At 40.5% G+C, this 20,667-nt stretch overlaps 1 protein-coding gene across 4 annotated transcripts in view; it reads right to left on the reverse strand.

The window, feature by feature from the left end:
- The window catches only part of LOC143033477 (RUS family member 1-like), an 85,036-nt gene that overhangs the window by 59,195 nt on the left and 5,174 nt on the right, over window positions 1–20,667 (reverse strand). For 3 of the 4 annotated variants that reach the window (XM_076198961.1, XM_076198962.1, XM_076198963.1), the window contains exons 2-4: window positions 17,587–17,704; window positions 16,558–16,678; window positions 1,219–1,379 (exon numbers count right to left, since the gene is read on the reverse strand). In XM_076198961.1, the coding sequence (XP_076055076.1) occupies window positions 1,219–1,379; window positions 16,558–16,678; window positions 17,587–17,693 (389 nt within the window). In that variant the 5' untranslated portion in view covers window positions 17,694–17,704. Of the gene's footprint in view, window positions 1–1,218; window positions 1,380–16,557; window positions 16,679–17,586; window positions 17,705–20,667 lie in introns of those variants that run through there. The other variant, XM_076198964.1, reaches the window with a different exon arrangement.

Here is a 20,667-nt window from a genome sequence, read left to right on the forward strand (position 1 = left end):
ATGGGAAGCATATGTTCAGGGGGGAAGGGGGGTTCCTTTTACTTGTATGCTGGCACCATTTCTCATAGTTTATCTGACCAAGCTCCCATGCAACCCACTAATCCCAAACAGTTCTTAGTGGAATCAGTTGATTTCATAGGTGATTCTAGACTGATATTCAGGAGAGGGAGAGGAAAAGGAGGAGGAGGAGGAGGAGGAGGAGGAGGAGGAGGAGGAGGAGGAGGAGGAGGAGGAGGAGGAGGAGGAGGAGGAGGAGGAGGAGGAGGAGGAGGAGGAGGAGGGGAAGGAGGAGAAGGAGAAGGAGAAGAAGGAGGAGAAGGAGAAGGAGAAGGAGAAGGAGAAGGAGAAGAAGGAGGAGAAGGAGGAGGGGAAGGAGGAGAAGGAGGAGGGGAAGGAGGAGAAGGAGAAGAAGGAGAAGAAGGAGGAGAAGGAGGAGAAGGAGGAGAAGGAGAAGAAGGAGAAGGAGGAGAAGGAGGAGAAGGAGAAGAAGGAGAAGGAGAAGGAGGAGGAGGAGGAGGAGGAGGAGGAGGAGGAGGAGGAGGAGGAGGAGAAGGAGGAGTAGGAGGAGGAGGAGGAGTAGGAGGAGGAGGAGGAGGAGGAGGAGGAGGAGGAGGAGGAGGAGGAGGAGGAGGAGGAGGAGGAGGCCATACCCCAATCCCCAAATATATTATTCAAACTTCACAAGTGGCAGGGAGTGGGGCATGTCTGTAAGGCAGGAGAGGAAAAAAAAAAAAAAAAAAGAGGGAATGGGCTGTATGGCACAAAAGGACATTCTTCTCATCTGTTCTGTAAAATGTTTTGAGAGGATGAGGATGGGGTCACCATATATTGAAGCAATGGAGGGCTAGCTTCACACATGGGTCCTGCACAGAACTGCTGTGTCTTGCTGCACTGTCTTTGAACCAAGGAGTGTGATGGACAAGAGGAAACATTCATCCATGATGTGTTGAAATGGGAGGAACACTGAATGGATCATTATGTGTATGAAGTAGACATGTGATTTGACACCCATCCCCTTATAATTGGGAGTGGGCCTTTAGTAAAAGAAAATCATACCAAATAAGGAAGAAAGTTGAGAATCTTTGTTTGCTCCTCATCACTCATCCTCATCCTTACTTAATTCCTTTTCCAATGTCTTCACCACCATTCCTGAACTATGTTCTTAAATATTCTAATAGTCACACTATTTTTCATCAAAATTCATCCCATATGCCATACCCATGAAAATATGCAAATGCAATGGAAGCCAGCATGGAAGCACCATCCTTCTGTATCCAAGCAAGTGTGGATGTGAGAATAGAGGCATTTTCATCTCCTACCCCTGCTGCCTGCAGAGCACTGTGGAGCCCTAATGAAGTATTCAAGTAGCTGCACATGGCCTGTAATGTTAAAAAAATATATAAAATTCTTTACCTTGGATTGCATTATCTGATTCCAAGTACAAAACATATTGATCAATTCTTACAGGTAATTTGTTTTGCATGAAAGAACCTGGCACAAGTAGATGAGACTCTTCTGATGAATTCTGGTTCATTTATTATACACATTTACTGTTCAAGAGCTCTTAACACAATATTGATAGGAGTGAGTGGAGAATTGTTGTGTATGGATGATGCTGTGATGCATGGAAGGGAGTGGGTGGGGGATGGAGGAGGGAGTATGTCTGAATAATATTTTGATGCAGCCTGAAGGGATTTCTCCCTGTCTTCTCTTTTTCTGCATGAGGGGACAGAGAGGGGGGTCGCCAATTAAATGAAGCGGCCTTGCTGTGGATGTGCTGTGTCTTGCTACATTGCCTCTGACCCAGGGCAGTGGGTGAGATGCAGGGATGACCTGTCATCCAGGAGGAGCCAAGATAAGAGGGAGGGAGGGGGGTGAATGGGAGTGGAGTATGTGGGGATGGAATGGGTGGGAGTGGATTTTATGCCTTTGTTTTTTGGCTACCTCCCTTGTAAGGGGGAAATAGCCATTGGTATATCTGTATCTAAATTTGGTACATACTGCATATACCAAAAGGCCTTCTCCCCCTCCTAAAGGGAGTTGATGCAGTCAAAGCATACACCCACCCTACACCTATCCAAAGTTCATTCATTGCTTCTCCAATTTTAGAACCTCATTGAGGGTCATCCCTGTCCCCTACCACACTTTTTTACCTCTAACACTTTCCTTTCCCCTCCATTTAACCTCTACTCTCAATTTCTCCTCTACCAGACAATGATCTAACAATCCACACCTCAATCCCCTGAATATATTTATATCCAGATCCCTTCCTATCTACCTTTTGGATAACACCACATAGTCCATTAACATCCTCTCAACTGCTTTCTTATACACCACCTTGGCCTACGTATAATTATGCTCATCTCTCTTCTCAAACATTGTGTTTGCTATCATTTCCTTTCCTGTGCACATCTCTAATATCGCACCGTTATGCTTCCCACCATGCCATAACTCCCTACTACTCCATCTATTGGCTCATCACTTTGTCTAGTATTAACCCTTACACTGCCGTCCACGGCAATTGCCGTGGATGGATGTGACAGATATACACTGCCGACGGCAAATGTGTTATTACACTCACATTATCTTAATACTTGGCAACTCACCCATCAATCATCTGATTGACTACGACCACCCTAAAAGAATCATTAGAGCTTCAATTGTCAAGAGGGGAGTATATCAGTTACTGTGAAGAACATACACATTCGTATGTTCTGATTAGCTGAGAAAAGTAGCCACCAGTTCATTTATCTTTTAGGCAAGTTTTTATAGTTAAAGCCATATACATTGGATGTGACGTAATTAGTTTTATTATTTTTTCTTGAAGCTTAGCTAAATTATTGCTTAGATTTGTTAGTCTACACTAATGAGCAACGGCTCATATTTTGTTATCAAAAACAGTTTCTTGTTTAGTAAGGTTATATGGCAAGATTAGAAATATGCATTGACAGTACAGAATAATACTGAAACACAAGCAATGAAGTCAGGCATGAAAATATTATACACATAATAAAAAAAATCTCCCTTTATAATGTAAGGGTTGCAGTTTTTCCCTTTCCCCATATTTTCCTAGCATGCCTAATGTACAATATACTATTATCATCTCGTGGTACATTAATAGAAATACTTGGTGAAAGGTATGTTTGAAATTATTTATATAGTACTTTGCAAAGTGTGTATGAACTCGGTCTGTCCACCCTGTTGTTGTTGTTGTCGTTCCCTAGACTGTCTGTCCGAGCAGTCCCGTCTCCCCAAGGAAGGCCACAGCCGAAACTGGGTTTTCCCACAAATCCTTTATAGAGTGTATGTTGTGTTGTTTGCGTGCATGATTGTGTATAATGCAGTCTTCCATTATGTGTTGTATGGTATGGGGTGAAGTGTTACATCCTGGGCAGCTGTTCACAACACGGTCGTCCAGCCTCTTCTGGTAGCTTAGAAGTGCTGGGTGGTGACCGCATCGCAGTCTGGCCAAGTGGACTCTGTCCTTTCGTGGGAGAGAGGATTCAGAAGGGTGGATATCAGGGGGTCTGGCATGCAGCAGTGTGTTGTCTTTCAGTGTGTTAATGGAGCGGTGAGTGATATGATTATGAATATGTTTCCGGAGGCTGGTATTTGGTGGTTGTGGAGGAAGAGAAGAGAGTATCTGTGCGTAATAAAGGTCTTTGGGTGTAGTTTTAATGTTTCTTGGTGTGTGTGGGTGTTCTGCTATGTAGTGTAGCGGGTGTGATGTGTTTGTGGTGGCTGCAGCAAGTGTTTGTGTGCCTCTCATGTCGAGGTGGTCCTTGACTTTGAGGACTTTTGTTTCATGGTGTAAATGGTCTGTAGGTGTTGTATTTGTGCAGCCTGTAATTGTTTTTAGGGCTTTGTTTTGTATGATTTGAAGGGTGTTGTGGTGTGTCTCACTGAGATTAGGAGCCCATGCAGGACTCGCATAATTCATCACTGAGCGTATGCATTGTTTGTATATTGTTATATTAGTTTCTTTGTTTTGTCCAAATGTTGTTCCAGTGATTGACTTAAGTGCGTTAAGTCTAGGTGTGCATTTGTTTTTTATGTTTGTGAGGTGTTGTTTGAAAGACATGGATGTATCGTATGTTACACCAAGAATTTTCGGTGTGTTTGTGTGTGGTATTAGAGTGTTGTTGATGTAGAGATGAGGTATGTATTTGTGTTCTTTTGTCCAGTTGGTGAGAAGTGTTGCTGTAGATTTGGTTGGAGCTATTTTGAGTCTGTTTGTGATGAACCATGTGTTGAGTGTGTCAAGGTAAGGCTGGATTATTTCTGCAGCTTTGTCTGTGTTACGATGTGTGCATGTGATTGTTGTCATCTGCGTAGGAAGAGATTTGTATTTCTGAGGTGTCTGGTGTGGGCAAGTCATGCATGTATAGATTAAATAATGTGGGGGATAGAACTGAGCCCTGTTGAAAATTATGTTATGATGTTATGCTGCCTACAGATTCATGTGGACTTGAGGCGAGCGTGGTTGGCTTTCAGCAACAAACCTGAAATATATATCGTGCTAATATTTCTCGTGTGAGGTAGAACACTTTTGTTGGCATGGTTGTCTGGGAGCACGTGTTTTGTTTTATGAATCTTTCTGATTTTCACGATTTGCATGTTGTCGTAGTTATAAGATCGGTTTGTCACCGAGAGCCTCTCTTGCCAACTGGCCTACTAAAGTTGCTATTTCATTCATCATCATCAGTATCATCATTACCACTATCCTTACCATCATCATTATCATTGTTATCAGTATCAATATCATTACAGTCACTATTATTGTCATCCATCATTGTTTTCGGCAGTACTATTATCACTATAATCATTATTATCATTATGGTTATTATCATGGTATTATGGTATTATTGCTTTCTTATGTATTCTTTTTGCATTAGGTCACACATAATTAGTGGTAATGTCGGATACTTGGACCCAAATCAGCATTGGCCAAAAGTGACAAAGTGATCAAACTTTGCTATCATCAACAAGATCCGATGGCAATTCTGGATCATATGATGACATGAATCACAATCATCAAGCAGAGGACAGCAGTGACATAGATGCCCTGGTGCATCAGGGAGAGAGTATGAATGGAATTCGAGTGAGGATGAAGGAGTTGCATCGACCATCACTCCAACTGACATGAACCCCTGCGACAATGTGGGTTTTATTTCATGGAGTGATGGTCATGATTTTGACCCTCACATTCATAATTTTGAGTCTAGCTCGTCAGGCATGACTTCAGTTTTTCCTGTTGGGCCTGATGGAATGGAAGCAAAATATTTTGAAGCCTTCTTTGACAATGAAGTAATGGACAAAATACATACATACATATACCAAGGCTTTTTCCCCCTTACAAGGGAGGTAGCCAAAAAGGGAAAGGCATAAAAACACTCCCACTCATTTCATCCCTAAATACACTCCACACCCCTCCCACCCTCCCTCTCATCTGAGCACCTCCTGGATGACGGGTCATCCCTGCACCCTGCCCACCGCCCTGGGTCAGAAGCAGTGTCGCAAGACACAGCACATCCACAGCAAGGCCGCTTTATTTAATTGGCTTGTTATTGTGGCAAAGTAGCATGCAGTCGATACTTTAGGGTCTATATGGGGCGCCCCTACGGACCAGAGCCACACATCATTTTGTCTATGATAGAAGAAATTCTGTTCATAGAGAAATGATGACACTTTTATACTACGACTGTCCCTCCGTTATGCTGTCCCCCAACCCCTTGTTGCTGTCCTGTACCATTTCTCTGAGTATTCTCTTTCTGTGATGGGGGAATTCCCTGTGGTGGGGGAAAAGAATACTGCCACCAAGTTTCCCACTTGGATCGTAAGAGGCGAGAAGAAAGGGACGGGGAGAGGGACTAGGCATCCTTCTCCCTGTAGCCCCACGGGGCATATTCCTAAAAAGAAAAGTGAATGGACAAAATAGTGCAGGAGAATCTACAACATAATTATCCCATAACATAGGAGAGTGACAATTCAGAAGAAGAAAGTAATGCACACAACCACCTCAGGATATGGAAAGACACAACGGTCAGGGAACTCTCTGTGTTCTTTGCTCTAGCTATTCTGATGCCACACACAAAGAAACATGTCATCAGCGACTATTGGAAAAAAGAACTGTTGCTGGGTACACCAACATTCAGGAAATTCATGTCAAGAAATAGGTTCCAAACATTAATATATATATATCAATCATAAAGTGGTCTATCAATAAGCATTTCATTAAATTTATTCAATCATTAGCATCCAACAGCTCAACAACTGGTGTGTATAATCTATATAGATTATAAAGCAAGTGAAAGTCAGTTTAATTACTTTATATTAAAAACTTATATACCATAATTATAGTGGAATCAGCATTGGCATCGGTATCGTTAACTAAGCGTGAATAGGAATCGGCATTGGCATCAATATCAGCAAAAAAAAAAATGGAACTGGCACACCCCCAGCCATATTTTTAAGGCACATGACAGATGTGTTAAAACCCTTACTGCAGAAAGGATGGGTCATGAATTATCTGGACAACCTCATTCTATGGGCACCCACTTTTGCAGAGCTAGTGAAATGACTAGAACAAAATGGAGTCAAGTTGAACTTAAGTAAATGTCTTTTAGGATTAAAAGAGATCACATTCCTGGGACATACAATCTCGGCAAAAGATAGTAGACCATTGGCAAAGAATGTAGATGCAATCTTAAGTTGAAATCACCAAAGAATGTAAGGAAAGTACGAATATTCCTGGGGATGTGTGGCTTTTACAGGAAGTATATACTGTACCAGATTTTGCTACGATCACGATACTACTCACTAATCTCACAAAGTCAGATACTACATATGTATGGATTGGTAATTGCCAGGAAGCATTTGAACACATGCAGGAGAAACTAACTTGTGCACCAATATTAGCAAAGGTACGGAATGACCAACCATTCGTATTAACTACTGATGCCAGTAACAAACACACAGGAGCTGTACTGAGCCAGATGCAACCAAATGGGGGCATTAAACCCATAGGATACTTCTCAAAGAAGTTGAGCCCAAGCAAAACGTGATATGCAGTAACAGATAAGGAGGCACTTGTTATAGTATTACCTTGCAGGAACTTTCCCCATCACTTATGGAGGACTAAATTCATCATTATTACAGATCACCAAACCCTAACCAGCATGTTCAAAAGAAAAACCAAGTCACCCCATATGAACAGGTCAATCTTAAAAATGAGAGAATATCAGTATGTGATCCAATACGTCAAGGGGAAAGAAAATATTGTAGCCAATCAACTATCAAGATCAGTTACAGTAATTATGAGAGTACTGGAAGCCACTTGGTTGGGATACAATAAAAAGACTTTCAAGGAAAAACAGAGGGAGAGTTTCACATGGCAGGAGTTAGCAAGTTACGTAGAAGGAGGTACATTACCAAGTAGACACTTAAAGAAAACAGCACTAGATCAGTTTGCTTTAATAGATGACATCTTATACTACGTTAGGGAGAAATCAGATAGAAGCCTTCACTACATGCTTATAATCCCCCACAATCTGGTCCACAAAGTAGTAAGTCATGCACATGAGTTAACAGGTCATCTTGAACAAAAGACCATTAATAAAGCAAAGGAGCTATTCTATTGGTCTAACTTAAAAGTAGATGTGTGTAATTTTATAAAGAGATACATTACTTGCCAGAGGTTCCAGGGTATGCAAGGGATGTCACAACAATAAAAAGAGGTTCCTCCTGCTACAAAAGCAATGGAGAGAATAGGCATAGATTTAACAGATATGGTATCCGGATCACAGGGTTATAGGTATATCATGACCATAATCAATCACTACAGTAGATTCATTAGATTCTTCCCATTAAGAACAAAATACCAACAACACATATATGATATAATTAAATCATCAATTAAAGAAGGAAAAGTACCATTGGACTGGAAAAAAGCAAACATTGTACCAATTTATAAGGGAGGTGATAAGGAAGATCCATCTAACTACAGACCGGTCTCACTAACAAGCACAATAGCAAAAATTTGTGAAAGAGTGACCTGGAAGAAAAATCTATACTGAACCCAAATCAATTTGGATTTAGACAAGGGAGATCCTGTACAACAAATCTGATTTGCTTTTACTCAAGATTAGTAGACATAATAGAAGAAAGAGATGGATGGGCAGACTGTGCTTTTCTGGACCTGCAAAAGGCATTCGATAAGGTACCTCATAGGAAACTAATAAATAAGATAGAGTCAAAAGGTGGCATCAGAGGAAAATTATTGGAATGGATGAAAGACTTTCTGATTGGGAGGAAAATGAGAGTTGTAATTAGAGAAAAATTCTCCAACTGGGAAGAAGTAAAAAGCGGGGTCCCACAAGGATCAGTACTGGCCCCGATCATGTTCGCTGTATACATTAATGACATGAATGAAGGCGTGGAGTGCTATATAAATTTTTTTGCAGATGATGCAAAATTACTTAAGAAGGTAAAAACGGAAGAGGACTGCAACTCATTGCAACAAGATCTGGACACAATATGGAATTGGACTCAAAAGTGGGAAGTAAAATTCAATATTAAGAAATGCAGCATAATGGAATTTGGAAAGAGTAAAAATAGAATATCAAAAGATTACAGAGTTGGGGAAGAAAAAATAAATAAAACAAACTATGAAAAAGATCTTGGAGTGATGATTGGAAAGGACATGAAACCAGATAAGCATATAAACAAGATGTTCGGAGAAACCTACAACTTATTGAGAGCAATCAAAGTGGCATTTACCTATATGGACGAAGAAATGATAAGGAAAATACTTACTACACTAATAAGACCAAAACTTGAGTACGCAGCATCACTTTGGACACCCAGTACCAAAAAGAATATTAAGAAACTAGAAAGATTACAAAGAGCGACAACAAAACTAGCACCGACACTCGCCGAACTAACATATGAGCAAAGACTATCCAAATTGAACCTACCAACTCTGGAACAAAGAAGAGAAAGAGGAGATTTGCTAACTATCTACAGAATAATGAAAGGAATGGAAGTTTTAGACAGGAACGACCTATTAATGTGGGACAATGGTAAAACAAGAGGACACGGAAAAAACTTGAAAAAGGATAGTTATAGAAAAAACTTGAAAAGGAACAATTTCCCACACAGAGCAATAAATATATGGAACAAATTAGACAACAAAACAGTATGTGCTAACACTATACAAGATTTTAAGATAAAACTTGATGCGGAGAGATACAAAGACGGGTCACCACGAGAATAGCTCCCCTCCCGTACATTACAACTAGGTAAATACATACTGCACTCCCTGACCCAGTACTTTGCAGACTATGGCGTCCCAGAGAGCATCATCATGGACAATGGCATGGAGTTCACCAACACAGCCTTTAGAGATGTGTGAGGTGTAGCAGATTACCGTACTCTACACCACCCCATACCACCCACAGGCAAACGGTGTGGTAGAGTGGATGCATCGAAGAAGAGCATCCTGGCAACACTGTGCCAGGGACATCCAAACAAATGGCCAGATCTACTACTGGCCTGTCAGAAGATCACCAGTGGTACCCACACTACCACCAGACGATCACCCTTTTTTGCCTTCTTCAGAAGACACCCACCAAGACTGTCATGTTCCATGACATGTTACTGACAAAGGACGCGGAGGGCTTGGAAGCCGGCAGCGGAGGACTACAAAATGCTGTCATCAGAGGTCAGAGGGCACGTAAATCAAGATGATGACTTGAAGTAGGGCCTTCTCCTCTAGACCCCAGTGCTTACATGTTTTAGATGAGTAGTAGTGAATATATTGTAAGCCTTCTTCACACAAAAATAAAGATACAGGTAAATTGTGTGGAGCTGGGTAAATAGTAATAGGATAGGTTACATTGGCATACACTGGCACCTGTGCCATGGCACTGGTGTTGTACGGTTGTAGTATAAAAAAAGATGCGCAGGCACTTTTGAGTCCTAATAACTGCATTTGCACTCTGTTCACACCAACTTAATTGTAAGAAAAGGCTAATTGTAATCAATTCATATATTAAATTAAGTGGGAGGGAGGGTGGAGGGGTGTGGAGTGTTTTCAGGGATGAAATGGGTGGGAATGATTTTATGCCTTTTCCTTTTTGGCTACCTCCCTAGTAAGGGGGAAAAAGCCTTGGTATATATATGTATGTATGTAAGTGATTGTGCTCCACTATTTTCTTGACCCCAGTGAAGTTAAATTGATATAAAAGAGGCTAAATAGACGTTCTAGAACCTGGATTGCAGGATCTGGTCGAGTCATGGTTTACGATTTGATGTACCAACTCAAATACAGGGCCTAGTTCGTGACATATAAATGGGGGCCTCTGCAAGAATGCCCACATATTTTCCTCATGCCCCACCGTTACTCAAGCAATATCTCACGATGTCATCCTAGAAGATAGAGCCAAACCAGTGAAGCAGACACTCTACAGATTGTCGCCCCAGAAGAAGAGGATCATGGAGGAGGAAGTAAGGCAGCTCATGGAGCAAGGGTTAGTGGAACCTAGCACTAGTCCTTGGGATTTGCCAGCTGTGCTGGTGCCTAAACCTAAAGGTGAGTGGAGATTGTGTGTTGATTACAGGAAGGTGAGCGCAGTCACAAAAGTGGACCCTTACCCTCTCCCCAGAATAGATGATCTCATTGAGGAGGTCACTGCTGCAAAATATCTATCCAAATTGGATCTAATGAAGGGATATCATCAGATCCCCCTTACAAGTAGAGCTACTGAAATATCTGCTTTTGTTATCCCATACGGGCACTTTCAATATAAAGTGACCCCATTCAGGATGGAAAATAGTGGAGCATCCTTTCAGTGCCTTCTACACTGGCTAGTTGAGGGGTTGCCAGGTGTCAGGGCATACTCAGATGACATAGTAGTGTTCTCTGACACATGGAGTGATCACATGCACAGGTTGAAGAGTTTACTTGACAGACTAGCACAAGCCCATCTCACTGTGAACCTAAAGAAGAGTGCCTTTGGGAAGAGTACTATCGACTACCTGGGACACCAAGTTGGCCAGAATTGCATCACGACATTAGAGGCCAGAGTAAAAGACATCATGAACTTCCAGGTCCCAAAGACGAAGAGAGGCATCAGGAGATTCATTGGCATGTTTGGATTCTATCGGAGGTATTGTCCAAACCTTGCAGAGGTAGCCGCTTCTTTAACCCGCATGCTCTCTTATAATCATTTCAGGTAGGATGAGGGCGCTGATGCAGCCATTGAAGAATGCAAGAAACTTCTCTCAGGCCGTCCTGTCTTGATAGCCCCAGATTATAGTAAGACCTTTTATCTTTTTTGTGATGTCAGTCATGTAGCTGTAGGTGCTATGCTTGCTCAGGAAAAGGATGGTGTCATGAGACCCATCTCATTTATGTCTCAGATTCTTACAGAGTATCAAAGGCGATATTCTACCATTGAGAGGGAGGCCCTCAGCCTCACATTAGCCTTAAGAGCCATAGTTGGAAAGACGAGGAGAGATAAATTAAAAAATGAAGACATAAGGAAAAGCATTGGCGTCTGTTCCATGCTAAGCAAAATAGATGCTGCCCAGTTAAGATGGTTAGGACATTTAGAAAGAATGGATGAAGAAAGAATTGCAAGGGGATGCTGGGAGTGGAAGCCAGATGAAAGAAGGCCAAGAGGAAGACCGAGAAAGAGATGGAAAGAAAATGTTGAAGAAGCCCTCAGCAGACATGACTTGCCCAACATCGAAACTCTGAGGGAGGAAGGGGCCTTCCATGATAGAGGCAGATGGAGGAACATGCTGGGACCACTGACAGGCATAAAGCCTACTACTGGACGCTGAAGTAAGAAGTAAGAAGTAAGTAAGAGGGATTAGGGAGAAATGTCAATGTAATTGTATTGGGAAGCCTTAAGTCTAGGGTAGGAAATGAAGAAATAGATGGAGTGGTTGGGAAGTGTGGAATTCCAGGAAAAAATCGTAGTGAAGAATTTGTGGTGGAGATGTGTCTCGAGAGTTGATGATAGCAAGTACAGTGTTTAGGAAGAAAGTCAAGCATAAGTACACATGGGAGAAGGTGGAAGATGGAAGGGTGGTACATAGGGCTTTAATGGACTATATAGTGGTAACCAGGAGTATAGTAGGAAGAGTTAAGGATGTACATGTTCTAAGGGGAGAGAGTGGGGGAATATCAGATCATTTTTTGGTGGAAGGTAAGTTGAGAGTGGAGAATAGGTGGAGAAAGAGGAAAAGGGCAGAAGGTAGGGAGGTACTTAGAGTGAACTGCTTAAATGAGAAAGAAAAGGAGAAGGAGTATAAGAAAAAGCTGAGAGAGGAGTGAGAGAGGAGTGAGAGGGAGTAAAGGATAGAGTAGAACTAGGAGTGGAGGAGGAATGAGGATGGTTCAAGGAGGGAGTCATAAGATGTGCAAAGATGGTGTGTGGAACAAGGAGGATGGGAGGAAATAGAAGGAAGGGTAGTGAGTGGTGGGATGAGGAAGCAAAGAAGGGTGTAGAAGAGAAGAAGCAGGCTTTCACAGATTGGTTACAAATTAGGACAAGAGCATTGTATAAGAGGCACAAAGAAAAGAGAAGTAAAGCATAAGAGAAAGGAGGCAAAGAGGAGAGCAGATGTGAAATGGGGTAAAAGTATGACAGAAAATTTTGAAAGTAATAAAAAAATCTTTTGGAAAGAAATTAAAAGAGGAAGAAAAGGCAAATCAAGTAGAGAAGAAAAGGTAAAAGGTGTAGATGGAGAGATGATAATGGAAGAGAAGGCAGTGAGAGGACAGTGGGCCGAGTATCTTAGGGAGTTGATAAATGTGAAGGAGGATAGGGAGGGGAAGGTAGTTGCAGTGGGAAGTGCTAAGAAAATGACTGTGATGAGTGAGGAAAATGGAGGAGAAATAAGGAAAGATGAAGTGAAAGCAGCTGTTAAGATGATGAGAGCAGATAAGACATCTGGGTTGGTTGGATGCCATGCAGAATGTCTGAAAAAAAGGAGGTACAGTTATGGTGGACTGGCTGGTGAGATTATCTAATGTTCGTTTAAGAGAGGGTAGTGCCGGAGGACTGGAGGAGTGCCTGTATAGTTCCACTTTACAAGAGAAAAGGGGACGAGTGTGAATGTAGTAGTTTCAGAGGGATCAGTTTGTTAAGTGTAGTTGGGAAGGCTTATGGGAGGGTATTGATTGAGAGGATTGAGAGAGGAACAGGGAGTAATTGGTGAGGAACAGTGTGGATTTAGGACAGGTAGGGGTTGTGTAGATCAGATTTTTGTGAGAAAGCTATAGGAAAAGGTAAGGATGCTTTTTGGGCTTTTATGGATTTGGAAAAGGCTTATGACAGGGTAGACAGGAAGACACTGTGAGAGGTTCTGCAGATATATAAGAAAAGACCCATAATGGCACGTGTAATAAAAAGTGAATGTGGAAGTGATATGCTCGTGGATGAGCTGTAATACATATATCATAATCATAGCAATAGCGAAAATAATAGTGGCACAGTTATTTATTGGGAATGTTCTCAAAGAGAGTAAAAGAAATGCAAAGCAAGATTTCACACAAAAGCATTATTAGAAAATGTTGAGATTTTGAAGTATGTTAATGAGTACAACCACTATGTGACAAAGGATGTAGTTGAAGCTAAAGTTGCTCAAGCATCTTTAAAGGCTACTTCCACATTATCTCATCAATCAAGTTGCGTATTAGTATCACAAGCGGCTGCTACCTTAGATGAAGCTACACTTTCACAGTTACCTTCTGTATGTACCATAGGCAGAAATGTTTGAAAATGGAGACAGAATAATGCTAATTTTCCAGCTATTCCGATGTCATGTACAGGATATGCCATACCACAAGAATTTACTGTTTTCGACTCTGGAGAAAGGTTTCTGCAATATGATTTACGTGTGAATGATGAAAATCACATGCTTACATTTATGACTGCAACGGGTATAAAAGATCTAAAAAGGTTCCAAAACTGACCCATTGATGGCACATTTAAAGTGGCTCCGGAAATATATTATCAGTGAACATGAGGGGACGTCCTAGGATGATGTGGATGGATGGGGTAAAGGGGGCTTTGGGGAAGAGGGGAATGTCTGTTGAGGAAGGACGGGAGAGGACAGAAGACAGGGGTGAATGGAGAATGGTTGTCTATGGATGATGTTGTGATGCATGAGGTGGAATGGGTGGGGGGATGGGGGGTGAGGTAGTATGTGTGAGCAAAATTTGACGCAGCCCGAAGGGATTTCTCCCTGTCTTCTCCTTTTATGCATGGGGGGACAGAGAGGGGGGGGGTCGCCGATTTAATGAAGCGGCCTTGCTGTGGATGTGCTGTGTCTTGCGACACCGCCTCTGACCCAGGGCAGTGGACAAGGTGCAGGGATGACCCGTCATCCAAGAGGTGCTAAGATAAGAGGGAGGGTGGAGGGGTGTGGAGTGTATTCAGGGATGGAATGGGTGGGAATGATTTTATGCCTTTTCCTTTTTGGCTACCTCCCTTGTAAGGGGGAAAAAGCCTTGGTATATGTATGTATGTACTCACCATTCATATTCAAAAAAATAATTTTAGCATTCCTCAAGCATTTGTTCTCTTCTCTAACAAAACCGAATCAACATACAGAGCATGCTATGAAGAAATTAAAGAGTTATTGGATAACAACCAGCCTCAAAACATCATGACTGACTTTGAGATAGCTTCTATCAATGCACTAAAATATGTAAAAGGAGTCAATTTGGCACTGAAATGGGGGCTATGTGAGATTGAAATCAGGACAGACTTAGTCACAGTGGTGGGACAGATGAACTCAATATTGACTGCTGAGAAGAGAATACACAAGAAAGGGGCAGCAGATGTCATTGTGAAAAGGCACCTTGGGATCCAGAGGGAGTTAATAAACGAGTTCAGTGTAAAGGTGAGCGTAATCCCAGGTGCTATCAGGAGTGAGCAAAGCAGACGTGTTAACCAGAGTAAAGAAAATCTGGCTGAGAGTACCAGGAGAACAGGAGGAGGAAAAAGTTGAAGTGTGCACCACAGGGTCCCTATGCATGGAGGAGTTACATGGAACACATCACCAAGGTGTTGATAGGTCATTGTTCTGACCCAAATATAACAAGGGAAGAAGTCCAGCAGTCTGTGAGAGCATGTGTCCAATGTCAATCAATAGATCCCACCCCAAGACCACACACAACAGGGGAACTCAGTGTACAAGAGAACTGGAGGAGATTGGCAGTCAACATAACCCACTATCAACAAGGCATGTACTTATCAATGGTTGACTGTGGGCCAGGATGATTTGTTGTCTGGCAGGAGCTGAAGACAGAGACAGGAGAGGAAATTGCACAGGTGATGAATGAGATATTTCTGGAAAAGGGTCCAGTGGATGAAGTCCTGATGGATACTAGCACTGCATTTCATCCAGGATCACTACAAGAAATGCTGGACAACTGGAGCACATGACATTTCTTTAGGGCTGCTTACTGGTTGAGTGGAAATGGAATAGTAGAACAATACCATCGCACTATTAAGTCCATTGCTGAAAAGGCACTAATACCACCCATGGAAGCAGTCTTTTGGTATAATATGTCCCCTAGGTCAGACCAAGACAAAGACTCGGTTCCATAGAGAGCATTATTTAAATGTGACTTGCGACATCCCAGAGTAGTGCTGGTGCTACCAGCCAATGCTGAAGAAGGCACTGCCTCAGTACAGGTAGGAGAGGAGGAATGGATGAAGCCAAAAGACAGTGAGTGCACCTCACAGTGGACGAGGGGTATGGTAACAGGTAAATTCACAGAACATCTCTTTCAAGGTAGTGCCACAACATATCCTGGGTCTTCATTGTGTGGTGGATGGCAGAGAAAACGATGAAGAGAATTATGACATGGTAGTGGATGGGGGAGCAGTGCCTCGATGACTGCAGTGTAATAAACATCCTCTGGGATAGCTGCAGGACTACGAAGTAGGAAATGGGGGAGAAGAAGAAGATGAAGAATAGGTTGATCTTGAGATCAAGGGGAGGTGTGGTATGAATGTGGTCCAGATATGGGTGTGCAGTTAGCACCCCCAGCACAGGGTCAAAGGTCACCATGTAGATGGGGGCAAATGGGCGTTGGCTGATGCACATGGGCAATGTGTATGTGGGGCAAACAAGGGGAAAGGGGGGGGAAGAAAGCGAGTGAGAAAAGTGCTGGGGAAGAAGAATATAGAGAATAATTAGTTCAGGTAGGATGATAGGCAATACAAGTGAATGAGAAACTAGATAGAAGAGTCTTCATCATCGAAGAACAAGAAGCAGGAAATAATGCAGATAAGTGATACATTGCCCTACAACCACAATATATAAATATATATATATATATATATATATATATATATATATATATATATATATATATATATATATATATATATATATATATAATTTTTTTCATTGTCTTTCTTTTCCTTTTGTGTAAACTTTTTATGTGCTACAAAAATGGTCAAATATGTCAATATCATGTCAGGAGCTCTTTATTACTTTAAAAAATGGCATGATACAGCCTAATATTACCTGTAAAGTGTCCCAACACTGATATTCAAGGTAGTCAGGAGAGACTGAGTCAGGATAACCCTGAGGCAGGAATACATCTTTGACCCCGTAGATCATGCGGTCCCAAATGTTGACTGCCTTACTGTCAGCAAGGAAAAATTATCAGGTATTGTATAACAGACAGAACATGGCCATGTGAAGTAATACAAAGTGAAACAAAGATAAAAAAAAAAAAAAAAATTACAACCAAGGCTACAATCTTTAAAATGAAAATTCACTAAAGCAATAAAAATCAGGACAAATATTTCCAATAATTTCTGGTTACACAATAATACCATAGTCTGATGAAGAGCACACATAATACCCATCCTGAAACCAAACAAAATGTCACAGAACCCAATGTCATGCAGACCTAACTCTCACCTCTCTCCCATATCTAAACTAATGGAAAGATTATCAGATCTAAGTACACACAATCTACCCAGTTCTCTTGTTTGTGAGTAAGTACTTAACAAGTTCAATAGTTTCAGTTCTGAAACTGGACTGATTTTCAGTCAAATGTTAATCTATTTTTCACAATCTCACAATTTAGCTATCATGGTGGTCAGACAGATCTGAAATTCTGGGGTTTCTTCTTATTTTATTTTATTTTATGAACTGGTACCATGATAGCCCTCTTCCAATCCTGGAGAATAACAACAAACTAAATGGGGCAGATCAATCAGTCAATCTATTGGTTTAGGCCTCTCTTGCAGGAGACCCACAGCTCCCAAGTACAACCAACAAGGGCCACCAGGGAGGCCCATAGGTCACTTAGAGGAAATATTGAGTTGTTGTCTGGGGATTGTTCATGTGGGGCAGTGTAAGATGAGGTGTTCAGTGTCTTCTGTGTTGTGGTTGCCTCAAGGGGAGCTTGATTTTGTGGTAAAGCCTATTCTGTGTTGTTAATGAATAGTGTCCTGAACACAAGTAAAGGATTGACTGATTGATATGTACAGAAACCTAGTGAAAGATTGGTACCAGTAACATAACACCAGTACAATAACTTACTCGTTACTTTTAAGATCTGTTGATATGAATCCCTTTTCTCCTGATGATTCTTGGTAATATCTACAGCGTAAGCCTGCAATGCTTTCCTTAATCCTTGCATTCTTCATTTTATTTAATTCTGAGGAGATAAAAATAAAGGTCAGAGTAAATACATGCAGAGTATAAGACAATGACTGCATAAGTTTTATCCAGTCACTATCTTAGTTCATCCCTGCCCCTGTCCACACTGCTTGGGAAAAAGGCAATGCAAGAAGATATATTAAGATGGGGTTCGAAAAGTTTGTGGGATGGGCACAGGATGGGTATATGCTATAACTTGGCCATCTCTTAGCCTTTTGATATGTATCTACTAGGTATGTAATATTTTAGTGAACTTAATGAAATACCTATGGATAAAAGCCATGAAGCATTCTTTAATGATTAGACATTAACCTCCATGAGGTGCTAAGGTGAATAAGTTGTGATGGGTGTGGGATCAGTGTGGAGTGGATGTGTGCTTTCATTTAGCCACCCCAACTGTAAAGGGAAGGCCATATGATATATATGTATGTTTATTAATTTCCACTTATAAACGAACACTGGTCACTTTTAACTTCCTTCTTTCAACCACACTTCTTCAAAATCTCATTTACTAGCTTACTACTACAACTCAAAAAAGTACTAGTCACTTTAACTTTGACAACCCCCTCTTTTCAACTATCTTCCTTAAACACCTCATTTACTAGTTTACTACTTCTACTTTTTTGTTATATAACTTGTCAGTGATGGCAATATCCTTTACACTTCCAACTGAATCAACTAATCTCACCATATTCTGAGCCACCAAGACAGTTAAGAAGAGGAAAAATATATTGTCGATCCAGAATTGTAGAACTAGGGGAAGCATATGAGAGGTACAGAGTGAATAAAGGAAAAACAAAGTGTGAGGTAAGGGAGTCAATGAGAACAGGTATAAAGTGTAGTAAGAGTTTGATGAAATTATGAAACGAGTAAAATGTTTTGGAAAGAAGTGAAAAGAGTGAGGGGGTATCAGGTTGAGAGGAAAAGTGATTTTAATCATGAATGATCTAACACCAGAAAATAATACTAAGAAAATGATGAAAGACTTATAATTTGCTGACACTAAGAGGAAGAGGACATGATGAAGTCAATCTATGAAAATCTGACTCTTCCCAGACTGGAATATGCATTGATGTGGTCATCTCACCTAAAAAAGTATATAACAAAAATAGAGAAAATACAAAGGGAAGCAACCAAGATGATCCAAAATCTAAATGAAAACACATACAAAGAAAGATTGAAAGAAACTAGGACTTCCCACACTGGAAGAGTGAAGACAGAAAAGCAACATAATATGAATATCTAGATCAGAGAAAGGTACAGAAAAAATAGACACAGGATTTGCTGGCAGTACTATGGGATGAAAGAATAACAAGAGGTCACAGTGGAAAAAATAAATAAAATAAAATAAAAAGATGGTAGGAAACATAACTTCCCATATAATAGTGTTTAATTTTTGGAACAAGCTGGATGACATATAATCCAAATCAACACCTTCAATAAATCTAAGGCAAAGTTTGATGAGTGGAGGCAAATACATGGGATCCCATTAGCACAGCTCCAACCCTATATACTCCATCCATATACCAAGAGTTTTCCCCCTTACCAGGGAGGTAACTATGGGTGTGCCCATTAACTGGTATCGGCAAGAATCAGCACTATTTTGGTGAATCGGGATCGGCAAGAATCAGCATTTCTTAGAATGGGATTTGGCATTGGCATCGGTTTTACCCACTTATAAGTGCGAAAAATGAGTGGATGGATTTACTCCCACTTTCTCTGCAGCAATTTATAACCAAACAAATTGTTTATAAAGATTTTTTTATATATAAACTTCCTGCAGAGGCAGTGCAATGTAGTTCAGTTCAAAGCTTGAAGATTCGTTTAAATAAACATCTAAGCAAGATGCTACAATAACTGCCATTTATTTTACATTATTTGTTTGTTTATTATTTGCTTGATTTTCATTTATACTTATCTGTCAATTCAATATTATTTAACATTTACCTGTTTGTTTATTATTTAACTATACCTATGCATTTATTTATTTATTATTATTTACATTTTGACAAGTAAATATATAACAATACATCTTTATGTAATTTGACTACATAGTTCTGTTATTCAAAAACACAGTTTTTATAAGTAGACTTTAGAGGCTTAAAAACTGCTAAATTAAAAACATCTGGCATCTTTATAAATAGTATAATTTGTATTTTATTAGTATCTTTAAAGTTTACATTAAGGTTTGTTTTGTCTAAAAAAAAGTTGTTGTTCATCAACATAATAAAAAGTATTATTCAAAATTTTTGTTCTATGCATTTATGTATTGTTTTAGTGATTATGTACTACTGGCTTATAGAATAAAACCACTAATTAATTATGTTTAGTGATGCTGGTTGAAAAATATTTGTAAAGAAGAATTTTTTATGGAAATAAGTACATAATAAAATGTAGATACATTATAAAATATTCAAAAAGTAGTCCAATCTAGTGTGTATAAATCTACATAGATTATAAAGCAAGTAAAAATCATAGTTCAATTACTTTATATTAAAATTGATATACTGTAATCATATAAAGTGGAATTGGCATTGGCAACTAAGAGTGAATACGAATTGGCATCAGTATCAGCATCAACAATTAATGGTAAACAGGAATTGGCATTGGCAAAAAAAATTGAATCGGCACACCCCTAGAGGTAACCAAAGTCAAAAAGCAAATACTCACTCCCACCCATTCAACTCCCCTGCACCACCCTTTCCTCCCTCTCATCTTAATTCCTAATGGATGATGGGTCATCCCTGTATCCTGGCCACTGCCTTGGGTCAGAAGCCATGTAGCAAGACACAGCACATCACATCCACAGCAAGGCTGCTTCACTTAATCAGTGACCCCCCCCCCCCTCAATCCCTTCATACAGAAAAACATAAGACGGGAGAAATCCCTTCGGACTGTGTCAAAATATCATTCAAACATAACCACTCCATAATCCCCCTATCCACCATCCACTCCCTTCCT

Source organism: Oratosquilla oratoria, chromosome 15 (genome assembly GCF_046742065.1).
Source record: "Oratosquilla oratoria isolate Oo_2021 chromosome 15, ASM4674206v1, whole genome shotgun sequence".
NCBI lineage: Eukaryota > Metazoa > Arthropoda > Malacostraca > Stomatopoda > Squillidae > Oratosquilla > Oratosquilla oratoria.